The 14,859-nt window shown below is 40.1% G+C and overlaps 1 protein-coding gene and 1 long non-coding RNA gene across 5 annotated transcripts in view; one reads left to right on the top strand and one right to left on the bottom strand.

Annotated features, from left to right (window-relative positions):
* LOC127855370 (uncharacterized) overlaps positions 1-14,859 on the top strand; it is a 474,985-nt gene that overhangs the window by 145,021 nt on the left and 315,105 nt on the right. The gene's annotated exons all lie outside the window — the stretch shown is intronic.
* LOC127855364 (uncharacterized) overlaps positions 1-14,859 on the bottom strand; it is a 267,885-nt gene that overhangs the window by 136,371 nt on the left and 116,655 nt on the right. For all 4 annotated transcript variants that reach the window (XM_052390863.1, XM_052390864.1, XM_052390862.1 and 1 more), the window contains one exon: positions 2,548-2,733. In XM_052390863.1, the coding sequence (XP_052246823.1) occupies positions 2,548-2,733 (186 nt within the window). The remainder of the gene's footprint in view (positions 1-2,547; positions 2,734-14,859) is intronic.

Genomic DNA, 14,859 nt, shown 5'->3' with positions numbered 1-14,859 from the left:
TACCTATAAATCACGGATAACTTATTAATTAAATCGTGTTAGAATCAAAATAATCGACATGTAAGCTTTGGTTATTGCGATAATAACTAACGGTTCGTCGTTCTGATGCTTGTTACCAAACCACTCGGGCTACACCCTCGTGGTTTAATTACAACGCATTGGAACTCCAAACCGTTGGTATTTACAGCAATAACCAACGCTTACACGTCCATTATTTCTTATTATATAAACCATATATAATTGTTTGAAATATTTCAAGCTACACTTTAACATTTAGCTAGAAATCTCATTCCTTTATGTGCAAATTTCCATAACAGAAAAATGTACTGCTCTGTAACAAGAAATACTGGTAAAAACTAAATTGTATGTTTTTGTTTGTAACCTGATTTGTTTGATCAAAAATTCACAAGGAAGCTCACAGATGTTTGAAGTAATATGCTTACAATAAATGATAATGATGAAAAGCTGCCAGTCACATCAGGCTTTTATAATGTTAAATCTCAATATGAATCTGTTCAATGACAAAAGTTGTATTGTGACTGAAAACTTCCCAAGGACCCTTTCTGCGAAATTATTTCTGATCTGACCAATACATCCTGTTAAGAACACTGTTAAAAGGAAAACAATTGCTCCTAACCAAGTGTCATGATGATTGGTCTAAATTGTGTCAGATATCATAAGAATATATATTCTAGCCAAGTTTCATGAAGTTCAATGAAGATTGGACTATACATATGACTTCTTGAGTTTTCACAACACCTATATAAGAAAAACTGACCCACCCACTATAGGTCATATTTGTCGATTCACAAAGCCATTTTGGAACTGTGCTGAGATATCATCAGATCAAATGATCTGACCAAGTTTAAGGAAGATTGGAAACAAATCGTGAGTTCTAGAGCGTTAACAAAAATAAGATTTCATGTCAAGTAATTTTCACGACAAGCTTTTGTAACAGTTGTTTTCCCTAAAAACTATTTGTCAATTAGTTTTTGGCAATTAGGTAAGCACATATTTCCCCCTCTGCATCATTATGTTCAGTAGTATTGTGCATGACTATCGCGTCCTTTCGAATATTGCATGATCAAGCCCTAGCCTATACTGTATTGACATTACATTTCATACCAATGATGCACTTATGGCTCATTTCCAAACCCTCTCCATCAATGACAAGCTAGTGGAAATGTTTTTTTTTCTAAAATATTATCTGTTTGTAAAAAATCACAATAATACGTGTTTTTCAAAATTGCTATTAAAACTGAGAGTATACCATAACTTCTTTTCTTGACGGTTTTGGTAGCTTAAGGAATTGCAAACTACTGGGCGCGCACCCTATAATGAAAGTTTCCTAGCCTGTTTGCGTTTAGCAGCCAACATTTTCCAGCATTTTTACGACAGAAGCAAATATTTTAATAGACAGCGCCCAGAACCTGTGTCTATAGAAAATATATACTACAAATATTATATAACGGCAACACTATAGGTCACAAAATACTAACTCAAATCAAATGCGATACGGCGTTTAAAGTGGCCTTTTCACAACGTTTGGCATATTCTGAAGTTTGTCATTAAATGCTTTATATTCATAAATGTGAATATTGGATCTTAAAAGCTCCAGTAAAAAATCAAGAATAAAATAAAAAAGGAAAACAAAGAAGCCGGTACCAGGGCTCGAACCAGTGACCCTCGGAGTCCTGGAGTTAGTCTGAAGTTAAAACGCATTAGCCCTCTCAGCTATTCCGCCGGGTATACACTATTCCAAATTTAAAAGACAACAACAGAACTCTCCAAATTATTCAATCGTTTCGTGTTGCAACGCTTTATAATTTTTCGGTTTTCAAATCGTCAAAAGATACCTACAATGGCTATATTGGACTATGGCAAATGTTCAGTGATACTGTTTTCTATCAAATATCATAACTAAAACAGAAATGTGCGAATCTGAAATACCTTTTTTTCAATTTTGTCAATTTACCAAACCGTGAAAAGATCCCTTTAAGGTACATCTTATACAACTAAAACTCAATTCCTTTTCCCATTTTCATAATCGTTTGATGTATGATTATTTCATTTAAATTCATGTTAGTCAAATACAAATTGTTAAAAAGATAAAATGATTCTTTTCTGTTGCCATGCTAACAAGGTTCAACTTAACCAATATATGGACAACTGTCCTACCTCCTTGCTGCTTGTTTTCAATGAAACAAAAACAGTTTTAAAATCAGTCAAGCTATCATATAAACACATTTTCTGACCAAGTGTCATGAAGATGGGAAAACCAATATGACTAAAAGAATGATAACAAGCTTTTCTGTAATTGACATAGTGACCTGTTTTCAACTTCATGCGACACGAGTTTTGAACTCGGCAAAGTTATCATTGGTACACCTAGTATGATGACGTTCAGACAATTAATGTTGCCTCTAGAGTATTAACAAAGTAATTGTTGACAATGCACAATACATTTATGCAAGATTCACAACGGATAAATTGCAATTTCAAAAGCTCACCATGCTCAGGGAAACTTTAATAAATAACAACACTTACTGTGGTCACAATAATGACCGAGTGGACAAACTTTCGGAGTAACACTTATCTCCCCTTCTCCACAATCCCACCCAGGCTCACAAAGTTGTGGCGTCAAAGTACCATCTACATCACAAGCATGGCCCTTTGGACATAGTTCACAAGTTCCGTTAACGCCATTGTAGCCACGTAAGCAATTGCCTTGCCCTGAAAGAGACGAAGATGTTCACTTAACATAACTATTGAGAAGTAAATGGTTTCATACAAATCAATCATTGGACTATGTGAACAAAACGTTTTTACCCAATTATATAATTATGACATTTAATTGTTTCTTTGAAAATATTTAAGATGTAGGATCAACCTATGTGTAGGCTAATGCACTATATATTGGTAATTTGTGCCTAAAGATGGGAGGTGATGCCAAAACAGTTTTTTAAGTAATATTCGTTTTAATTATTAAGTACTAACTTCTATCTAATAGCTTCTACCTCCGAAAAGGGGTTAATCAATCCGAAAATTCCTGGAGCTGGGAGCCGCCACCTGTGTACGCAAGTAAGACTAGATGGAACATAGTGTAATGTAACCTAGGCTAAACAGATACCCTACACCTCAATATTTCCTATCAATCTCCACGAAGAGTTGTCGTTCCTTGCACTCACATACACCTCTGCGAAAGGCTCGGCATGACATATTGCCCAGACACTGGGTAAAACCAAACACACGCATTCAAAGTATTTTTGATTTGGATTTTTTTGGATCAGAGGCGTTAAATAATGAAATAGGAATTTTAAATTTACGATACATCGTGCAAAAACTTGCGAGTTTTAATGCAACTCTTTGGTACTATTTAATTACCCATTTACGCAGATGGACTCATTCCACGCACTTCACAAATGTAAACAATTGAACATAAGTTTTATTGAGTGACGGTATGCATTGCTTCGACGTATGTATGTATGTAGGTTTGTTAACATCAAAAAAACATTTCTATAATAATAAATGAAGTGTGATATAAGATATTATGGTATGAGATGGGTTTTTTATAATGCAGTGAATGTAATGTAACCGTCGTGAAAGCGATTGTTTAGTATACTGTAACCTCATGATGAATGCTTGGAATGATCATGACATGAATGAGACGCTTTCATAAAAATAGTCCATTCTGAGCCCATCACAGAGGTGAATGTAATGTAACAGTCGTGCAAGAGATTGATATCCAATATATACAAAGTTATTAGTCAGAGAGCGGGTAAGAGGTGGTACTCACCGATAGCAGGTACTCTTAAATAATTCAAATGAATTTAACTTTAAAAAAATGTTTTAATGTCATAAATACGATACCTGCTATCGAATAGATGAATTTAAAGCTACGACGGGAAGGTTCGCGTATTGCTCCCCAGTCCCCATCACAGCAGAACCCATATACAGTTTATCCGCTGATAGAATAACCCATATCCAGGGTTATCAGCTAATCTTCGTTAGTATGGTATTGACTTGACTTCTCAAATAAGAGTAAGTATGTCTATGTCATAGAATACTTTACCGTTTGTGAAACCACAGGGGGAACCAACAAATACAAGTGGTATTGTTGGCACTCCAGAGAAAGAAGATAAAAGGAGGACAGGGTGGTAGGATTACTCCACAAAGCATCTCGGAACACGTCAGAGAGTGGGGTGTGATAAATATACGTCCACGAAGCTGACAGGTCTCGTAATTCATGCGGTGTGCTCTTAAAAAGGGATGAATACCTAGATGAGAGAGAAGAGTAAGCCTTTCTTAGTCGAGGCTCCCAGCGTGAAATTGAAGACGCAGACATATAGCCGCTCCCCCTTTTTTAAGGAATGAAGAGTGTCTATTAGAGAATGGACATACTCTGTTGAGGTACAACTTCAAAGCCATGACTGGGCAAAGAAGTATATCTTCATCATGTCCACACGTTCTCGAAATACTTGGGACCTTGAAGGGTTTAGAAGCCATATGACAGCGCCCCAGATAAGCTGCGTATCTGCGTCTTTCACCCTATTGAAATGTTTAAAAACCCAAGAAATTCAATATCGTGTGTATTGAAAACGCAACCAATTTGACGTTTACGCCAAATCCTAAAATTCGATGCGTACGATACTATAGCTTCAATCGTAAATTCTTTGCTCATTTTCGGTATATTCTCGTTGAATTATTATCGTAATGTGACGTCGCTTTTATTCAGCAAGCGTCTGGATGAAGGAGCAGGAAAACAGTAAAAGTTATTCAAACGCTCTGCGGACTAGATTATATAGTTAATTACAGCATGTGAACAAATTATTTGCGACATACATGTGTTTTCAATCTGATTTTTATCCGTCGCTCATTGTGCATGTATTTGTAAAGCGTCTGTACTTTCAGTATCTATAACGATGTGAAATAAAAATGTCTTAGAGAGGTCGAAAGACGTCCGCGATTGTTGCGCCAAAATATCAATTTATCACAAACTTTTTGAACCGAGAAAGCAAGAGCCATTAAGTGTTAAATCATTTGTGTTATCGATTTTTTAAGTTAAATGTTTATATCATGGACAGTTTCAAGAATACAGATGTTATGAAACATCAGTTTAGTAAAGTCAATTATACAAGTTCACATGTCGTTTTATTGAATCAATACAAACGTGCAGCTTCAACAGAAGGTATCTGAATCTGAATGGATACGTTGAAGTGACAACAATTGACTTTTATTCAACGGGGAAAGCAGCAATGATTTTAAGGTATGACTTATTATAACTCATTTCACCCTATTTCAAGAGCGAAATCACTCTATTTTTTAAAATCAAAGGATGAAAACCCTATTTCCCCCAAATTATCTGGAGTCCTGCACATGGGGTAGTTGATATTTAGCAAAAAATCCTGGCTAACACAATAAAATTACGAAGCCATCGGATCAAAATTAAGATGGTCGTTTTCGACCGAAATAGCATGAATTTCACTTTTCCGTTTGGCTGAAGCCATAGTAAGAAGGAAAACGGCCGTCCAGTTTTAGGAACTGTTAGGAGCCTGATAAAGGCATTCATAGGGAGCCTAGTAAGCGACCAAAAAACGCAGGTCAAATCCCATTATGGGGTAAGGGAACGATAAACAGGGCGTTGACGTTCCATGGCTTGGATCAGCTCCAAAATGGCTTGTTCAGCACAGACTTGTAATGAGTTACTAAAACCCAAGTAATGCGAAAGCATAGATCTGTATCCTTTGATAGAGATAAAAGAAAGTTTCTTATCGATTAATTATTACATGATAACACCAACTATGCGTCTAGCTGAGTGATTGAGGCGATAAATATGCCCTAAAATACACCAGTCAGAGAAGAGATTCCAGAGAGCATCGTAGACTATTCTGATTGAATTTCTCATTGCAAAGGCAACGATGGTTGAAGCCCTAACAGAAAAGCTTTCTTCCGTAGGGATTGCTAAATAACGGCCAGACATTTAGTGGAATGTCCGTATGAAGTCTGCCTCTCTGAGAGATAAGATCTGACCTGCTACAGTTGTACAGGAGACCGAAAAGGTCGTTGAACCAGAATCTCCTAGGCCACCAAGGGGCGATCAAGAGGATCTGGCAAGAGCTCAGCTTGTTTTCTCCAATATTTGGGGAATATAATGGGTGAAATTTAGGCGTTATCGTCCAGTTGGTTGAAGCGGACGAAAGCGCAACAAACGCCCACGCTGCTGGATCGTTAACTGGAATCACATACAGAGGAAGTCTGTGATTGTCTCTGGTCGCAAACAGGTCGACCAGTGGATAAGCAAACGTGAGAACAATCTAGTTGGCTACTTCCTTATGAAGTGTCGAATGCGACGGAGGGACCTGCTATTAGCAAGACAAACCGTTCCGAAGATGTGCTGGAAACGAGAGACACCTAGAAAGACTGCTCGCTTTCCGAGATGGTTGATGTGCAGGTGATACTCCTGAGGAGCCCACATACCTTAGATTATCAGGCTGAGTGGTTCTAGGTGAGCGCCCCCAACTTTCCCTCTCGCATCCGTATGAGATGTAAAGAAGGTTACGGTGGAAACTGCGGTACTCCTGCCAATATAGTCTTCTAGTCTAGCCACCATTGAATATGGGGAACTAATTGCGGAAGGATGGGAATCTGTGTAAGCATATTGCTGGAAGACCGATTCCAACAAGCTGAGAGATAGTGCTGAAGAGGACGTAGGAAAAGACATCCCAGCAGAATGAACGGTGACCGGACCGGTAAAAGACCGACCGGTGGCCTTAGCCACGTGGTCAAGAATGGGTGGGGAAATAATCACGGCAAGCCAAACGTTCCTCACTCCGACCTGACTTGAAAGTCGGTACACTAGAAAAGTGTTTAAGACTTTTAAGACTGTGTCCGGTCTTCAGTAGCCGCTTTTCTTGAACAAGGAAAAAGCGACTGTAAAATCCTGGAAAATAATGGTCGTGAACCCTTTCTACCACATGCTATTTTAAGAGTCAGAGAATGGAATATGGAGTTACCGACCTGTTTACCCTACCGATTGCTTCTCAGTAGTTTGGAGGGCATCTCTCAGTAGTTTTGGGCAGTTGTCAGTATTTTTAACTTTTTCAATCATTTAGAGCATTAAAACACCATGACTTGGTCAAATATCAGTTAAACGGTACATAAAGGCTTTAAGCATTAGATGAATTTACTTTATATTAATTTAATCTGTTAATCAAGTTATACTGTTATTATTCAGTGGATGTGCACACTGCCGTTCTAAACAAAACTATAACAAAAGGTTTCACATTGTGCTCACTGCACTTGTAACACAACAAATTACCCATCTTCAAAAAAATAACTGACTATTACATACATGATACATTGATTTATTAAAAAAACACTCAAATTTAAAACAAACATAAAATTGAACACAAATAAAAGAACCTGGTGTCTGATTTACCCATTACTTATGCCTCTTCCAATTAATATGGCTCTGGGCTTGCAGTCATTTTTGCCTCCCTGAGCGCACGAAAAGTAAATGTTTCATTTTGAACAGTGAACGTTTGTTTTTCTATTAATCAGTCTTAGCATTAATTGTTTTAAGGCACTAGCCCGGTTGGGCTACCAGCTTTGAAATTTCACTAGCCCGAATCAATTTTAACTAGCCCGAATTAAAAGTTACAATTCTGTTACATTTATAACTACATGCATGTTTGTATTGAAGAAACATAGAACAATAAAGATTAAACAAATACACACTTGATTCTATTTTTATTTACTGTTAATGTCTGACAAAAAAATAAAACAATGTCAACAGACAACTCCAGTCAATTATGGTCATTGTCTGAGTCTCCGACATCCAGGTCTGACATATTATGTATGCTCCTTAAGGCGGTCTGAAAAAAACACAATGTTATACAATGATATTAGTTGTCCAAACAAATATCTGAATAAAGTAAATACAATGTAAAACTAGCAATAATATCTGTGCATAAAAAGTAGCACAAGAAGGCAACTTTTCTTCCCAAACTTCTTAGTATTCTAAATCTAAAACGACATTTGTAGCAGTAGCTCTATCGCCACATATGGTTTATCGCCGATTTGCCGATTTTACCAGCATCTAAAATGCAGTATAATACACCTTTGAATTTACTTTCAGGATTTGTACCTTGACAGATAAACTTTATCTGTACAAAAAAAATACTTGCAAAGTGCATGATATTTAATTGCTTTTTTTAAACATCATGTATGACATGCGCATACCAGCAAGTCAGCAATGCAGGCGCATTATCAAATTCCTTGGAGTAATCAAAACGAAGCAAAGACCGATTATTTTTCCACGACGTTCGGAATTATTTTCATTTCGTTGTTCATATTTTATGTTGCTTCCTTTATTCTCATTTTGCGGTTAAAGTTTGTGCAATGCGTGCCCAAAATAACACAGAAAATACATTAAAATAAATGAATGCCGCAATTTCTACCCCCAGTAATAATTGTTTTAGCGTCTCACGAGATCGTCTTACAACACTGTTCGATAAGCGTCTAATCAATAAGTGCACAAGGGAAACAACCAATGCTGTTTTGAATAAGCGTTTATATGAAGCTATTTCGGACTTGTTACTAAGTTCGGACATGAAAAAACGTACTCGACCCATGGGGCTACTGGCTTGGAATTTTCACTCGACCGAAGCAAAAATCACTCGACCCGGTCGACGGTCTAGCGGCTTACGCCCAAGACTGTACTAAGGAAGGCCCGAGGCATGGCCATTATTCTCTATAGCATTTTTGTACTTTTAAGAGTTTGTTTTAGCAATTACTTTCTTTGGAGTGTCAATATCGGCGTCTGATTCTGTACCACCACGTTTGGAAGAATTCGCCATGTTTAAAATGCCAACATCCGGGTCACTGTTATTCTGCATTGTCCCCGGGAGGCTTGAATTTTAACGTTTCTTACTACGCAGACGCCAAAATTATCATGATTGATTAATTACACGCAACGACTGAACATAAGCGAAAGTACGATTCAAAACCGAAATTTGACCATTTTGATCGACGGATCCGTAGTTTTTCAGTTCAAATCCGTAGTGCGTAGTTTAGCCAAATAATCCGTAGAAACTACGGCGAATACGTAGAAGTAAACAGGTCTGAACTGTCTGACAGACAGACAGTGGATGCGGAGATACAAAATCTGTGCGGACGCGGGAAAGTAGAGGCCTTTTTCGAATTGAAAAGTAAGGCCTTTGTAACAAGGGAATGAACCCACGCGTCCAAAGGTATAAGGAGCCATCAATTTTCGAATTGCAGAAGTATGGCTGCAACTGTCACCTCCGGCAGGCGTGGTTGTAGAAAGGGGGAATCCACAGAAGTGACCTTTTGGAGGTCCGCCCTTGCCAGTCGAAGGCTTGAAAGTCTTCTGACCCGGCTTTGGTTTGCTCTTTTAACAATAATCCTTACCAGATGACTTCTGTAGGAAGACGGCCTGTTAGGGCCTGGATGTAAATAGACAAAGGCCTTTTAGAGAAAAAGTTGTTCTTCTTATCATTCTTGGATGAAGGCGCTGCCGGGAGTTTAGAAGCTTGACGCTTAAAAGCCCCTTGGCGCTGGCCAGAGTTGTTTCTCGCTAAAGAAGCGAAGATCTGTTCTTCCCATCAGCCGTGATTGCCGCCTGTATCCTCCCTCCATAAAGGAATTCCACTGTGAAAGGAACAGTTTTGAGCGAGTTCCCTCCTGGTTCCAACATGACATTATTAGGCAGGGAAGAGAGGATGAGGTCTCTCCGGATCCTTAGCATCAAATACATTAAAGACGCAGCATTATGTGATAACGACTGCGTCGTCCGCAAAAGATAAAGTAATAAGGCACGGAGTTCCTCCGGAACTATGTCCTATAGCTCCCAATCATTCCCAAGGCTGTGGTCGCCATGAGGTCGAGCTGGTTAGCCAGACCTATAGATCGGCGCTTTCTCAGTTCCCAATACACCATCATGGATTAAGGAATTGTGATAAAGGCATTAGCAACTGGCATTGTAAGCGAAAGCTAATATCGGACCCCGACCCGGCAGTTTGGTACCGGGGACATGACACCATTAATCGGTTAAGGCTCAGTCATGTCCAAAGGAACAATGTAGTCGAGCAAATTGGAAGACGTAGGTCGACGCGAGACGTCGCCTTCTATCCGTAAAGGCTCCCGTTAGCGGGACAACTGTTCCGTGACGGTGAGCATGAAGTTGCCAAGGACGGGAGGGAGTAAAAATCATCACTTAGGGTCTCGAACATTCTTTTTATAGGCCTGATGAATAAAGGCCAAAGAGTATTTGTTCGGCCTCAACGTTAGACTGCGAGCCCGCTTCAGCCGAAACATCTGCAAGACCAATGGTCTGCATGTAGCCGGCAGAGACAGAGATAGGAATAACAGATGAAGGTATTTCATAAGCTTTAAGTATCTGTTTGAAAGGTGTAAAGTGTCCTGAAGAATGCTGAACCCATAATGTATTTGGATTTGATGGGATAGCAGCCGGGGTTATACGACAAGACAACAAAGAAGATACCAGTTGGGCTAGAGAAGGTAGCAGTAGTGGCTAGATGAATCCCTGATCCTGGAGCCTGAGAATTTAACGAACTTGTGTTTTTAGACAAGCCAGGCCCAGTGTCTGTAGAATCAGCTGAAACGTGTGTGGAGGCCAATTAGGTGACCGTCACACGTGGAAAAGAGTCCTGAGATTCCGTTAAAGAATTAAACGGGGACCGCCAAGGAGACCTAGGGGTCAAAGAGCACCTACGTGAGGAGCGGCGATGTCCCTTATCCCTGAAATGCCGAAACAATGTTCGGCGACGCTGGGAATCAGTTCTCCTGGAGTAGCGTCTTCCTGTGCAGTGGCGTGATCGCTTTTGAGAGGATCGACGCCGAGAACTGCTTGAATAAAGAGAGCGTGCCGGATATGCTCTCTGGTAGTGATGAGGAATCGTTGAAGCAGAAGATGAGTCCTAGATGAAGAATCAGAGGAGAAGGAATGGCCAGAGTCAACAAATGATAAACATCTTTGGATAGTGGAAGTTGTGAAGTGCCGACAACGTCGTGTCAACGTATAACTGGATGATGTAATCCGGAGAAACAGAGCGTGACACCCGTGCAGCGCCTCCCTCCTTCAAGGAAGGGGTTGCATGATAAGTGAAATGGCCAAGCAAACCGGAATATCAGTGACCGGACCGGTGATAGACTGATGTCGCCCGGAGCGGTAATAAGCTGACCGGTGATCGAACTGGTCAAATGCTGTATGGTAAACGGACCAGTCATAAAATATCTCCTGGCAATATCACCTCTTTTCTTTATCTCTTATTCTCACTTCTCTTGTATCCTCTGCTTCTACTTTATTATCTTACTCTCTTTTCCTCTTCGGCAATACCAGGAGACCGGTGTCCGGCGAATGGACCAGTCAAAATATGACAAGTGATGTCACCGGGCAGTGCCCTGTGACCGGTCAATGAACGGTGAACGGTGCTAGGACCGTTGTCGTCAATGACCGGTTACCGGACCGGTCATAACATGACCGGTGACGTCACCGGGCAATACCGGTGACCGGTGCATGACCAGTCCCCGGTGCCAGGGACTGTACCGGTCCCCGGTGAACGGACTGGTCATAATATGACCGATGACGTCTTCGGGTAATGACTGAAGGATGGCGAGAGCCATTTGGTCTGATGACGACTGACGCATAGCCGGGGCCACGTGGTCTACGTCTTGCCCGGTACCAGGCAAAGAATGAAGTAAGGCGGAAGCCATACGGTCTGACGTCGACCGAAGAATGGCCGAAGCCAAGTGGTCAACGTCTTGCCCGGTCCCGGTGACAGAAGATCGAATTAGCCAAATAATCAGTGACGTCACCGGGCAAAGATCCACAGGAACAGGATCTTCTCCACGCTTGCGGCTCTGGAAGGTCCTATGGTTCGTCAGACCGTTCTTCAGCAGAATGGGTATCCGCGACCTTCGTGCAGCAGGTACATGAAAGACAAGAGTAAAACATTTCAAACAAGAGGTCCAAGATGGCCCTAGTTCGCTCACCTGAGAGTAGTCGGTTCATTCAATCTTTACCAAATGTCAAACTAGACCTAGAGATTGTCCAGACAAACATCCTGGTCAAGTTTCATCATTATTTCATCGGCGAGTCATGATCAATGTACCAATGAAGTTTTATGATCCTAGGCGTAAGCATTTTTGAGTTATCATCTGGAAAACATTTTTCTAAGTTGAGTCACCGTGACCTTGATAGCCATTGTGTGAATACGTTTTTTAGCACTGTGACCTTGACCTTTGACCAAGTGACCTGATAATCAATAGGGGTCATCTACGAGTCATGATCAATATACCTATGAAGTTTCATGATCCTTGGCATAAGCGCTCTTGAGTTATCATCACGAAACCATCTGGTGGACGAACGGACCGACATGAGCAAAACAATATACCCCATATCTTCGAAAGGGGGGGGGGTTGGCATAATAAGAAAAATACCCCCCCCAGAAGCCATGTTATTTATTTCATGAACCTAGGCATAAGCGTTCTTGAGTTATCATCCAGAAACCATTTTACTATTTCAGGTCACCGTGACCTTGACCTTTGACTTAGTGACCTGAAAATCAATAGGGGTCATTTGCGAGTCATGATCAATGTACCTATGAAGTTTCATGATCCTAGGCATAAGTGTTATTGAGCTATCATCCGGAAACCATTGTACTATTTCGGGTAATCGTGACCTTGACCTTTGACCTGAAAATTAATAGGGGTTATTTACGAGTCATGATCAATGTATCTATGCAGTTTCATGATCCTCGGCATAAGCGTTCTTGAGTTATCATCCGGAAACCATTTTACTGCTTTGGGTCACCGGGACCTTGACCTTTGACTTTGTAACCTGAAAACCAATAGGGGTTATCTGCGAGTCATGATCAATGTATCTATGAAGTTTCATGATCCTAGGCATAAGTGTTCTTGAGTTATCATCCGGAAACCATTTTACCATTTCGGGTCATCGTGACCTTGACCTTTGACCTAGTGACCCGAAAATCAATAGGGGCATCTGCGAGTCATGATCAATGTACCTATGAAGTTTCATGATCCTTGGCATAAGCGCTCTTGAGTTATCATCCCGAAACCATCTGGTGGACGAACGGACCGACATGAGCAAAACAAGATACCCCCTCTTTTTCGAAAGGGGGGGGGGGCATAATAAGACAGCTACACCCCACAACAGCCAGAGTATTCAACTGACCGGAGCCATTTGTAAACCTAACTCTCGTAAATTTCATGACAATTAGGCCATGTAACTTCTACTGTGTTCACATGTTTTCACTATATGCATATAGAGAAAAATGCCCCGCCCACTGGCGGCCATGTTTTTTTCACCGATCCCGACCATTTTCAATCTCGTCCGAGATATCAATAAAACCAATGTTTTGACGAACTTTCATGATGATTGGGCAAAAATTATGACTTCTAGAGTGTTTACAAGTTTTCTCTATAGCCAAATAGGGAAAACTGCCACTATATACATATAGAGAAAAATGCCCCGCCCACTGGCGGCCATGTTTTTTCACCAATCTCGACCATTTTTGAACTTGTCCGAGACATCAATTGAACCAATGTTTTGACCAACGTTCATGATGATTGTGCAAAAATTGTGACTTCTAGAGTGTTAACAAGGTTTCTCTATAGCCAAATAAGGAAAACGGCCCCGCCCACTATCGGCCATGTTTCTCAACGGATCGGAACCACTTTAGAACTCAACCAAGATATCATTTTGACAAACATTTTACAAAGTTACATGCAGATTGGGCATGAAATGTGACTTCTACAGTGTTTACAAGGTTTTTCTTTTTTTTGACCTAGTGACCTAGTTTTTGACCCGGCACAACCCAGTTTCGTACTCGACCGAGATTTCATTGAGACAAAGCTTCTGACCAAGATTCATGAAGATGGGACAACAAATGTGGCCTCTAGAGTGTTTACGGGCAAATGTTAACGGACGGACGGACATACGACGGACAAAGACCGGTAATAAAAGCTCACCTGAGCAATCAGGTGAGCTAAATAATTAGCTGGTCATCTTACAGGATTTTCATACGGCATACTAAATTCATTATTTGCATATAATGCAAATGATTAACATTCTCTCAGTTTATTAAAGAGAACGTACGTGCACGCTAATATACACTCTGCCATCTCATGGCAAAAAGAACCACGTCTGGGCATAAGTTAAACAAAAGTTTAATACAATGCATATGAACTAGCACTAATAATAAGTTGCTAGACAAGTAATTAAACTCATCTGAACAATAACCAACGATTACACAATAAACACACCGAAAATATATTCAATATTCAAAGCCAACAAAATGGACGTTATTTATCTGTACTCATCCGGAAGAAGATTGAGGTGTAGGGTATCGGTTTAGCCTAAGTAACATTACACTATGTTCCGACCTAGTCTAATTTGGGTATATAGGTGGCAGTTCCCATCTCCTGAAATTTCCAGATAGATTAACTCCCTTTCGAAGGTAGTAGCTATTAGAGAGCAGGTAACGTATTTATGACATTGAAAAGGTGATGATTTGATGGCCTAATCACAATATTATAACAACATGAATTAAATTTGGTACATAATTGTGCTTGTGTATTAACCCCGAAAATTATACAGACCATTCACATTCTCCAATAAAAAAGAAAAGAAAAAAGCTGTAAAAAATTGAATAAATCATGCGCCATTTCAGTTGAACAAGTCAGCATCCTGAAAAAGAGCTGCGTCTGCAAAACACAATGCCCCAACTGCACTTGTCAGGCGTTTATAAAAACAAAAGTCTGGAAAACTGTTATTTTAGAAAAAAAAAACCT

The sequence above is a fragment of the Dreissena polymorpha genome, chromosome 13 (assembly GCF_020536995.1).
Source record: "Dreissena polymorpha isolate Duluth1 chromosome 13, UMN_Dpol_1.0, whole genome shotgun sequence".
Lineage (NCBI taxonomy): Eukaryota > Metazoa > Mollusca > Bivalvia > Myida > Dreissenidae > Dreissena > Dreissena polymorpha.
Note: the sequence above shows the minus strand (reverse complement) of the source record. Positions and strands in the feature narration are given on the sequence as shown.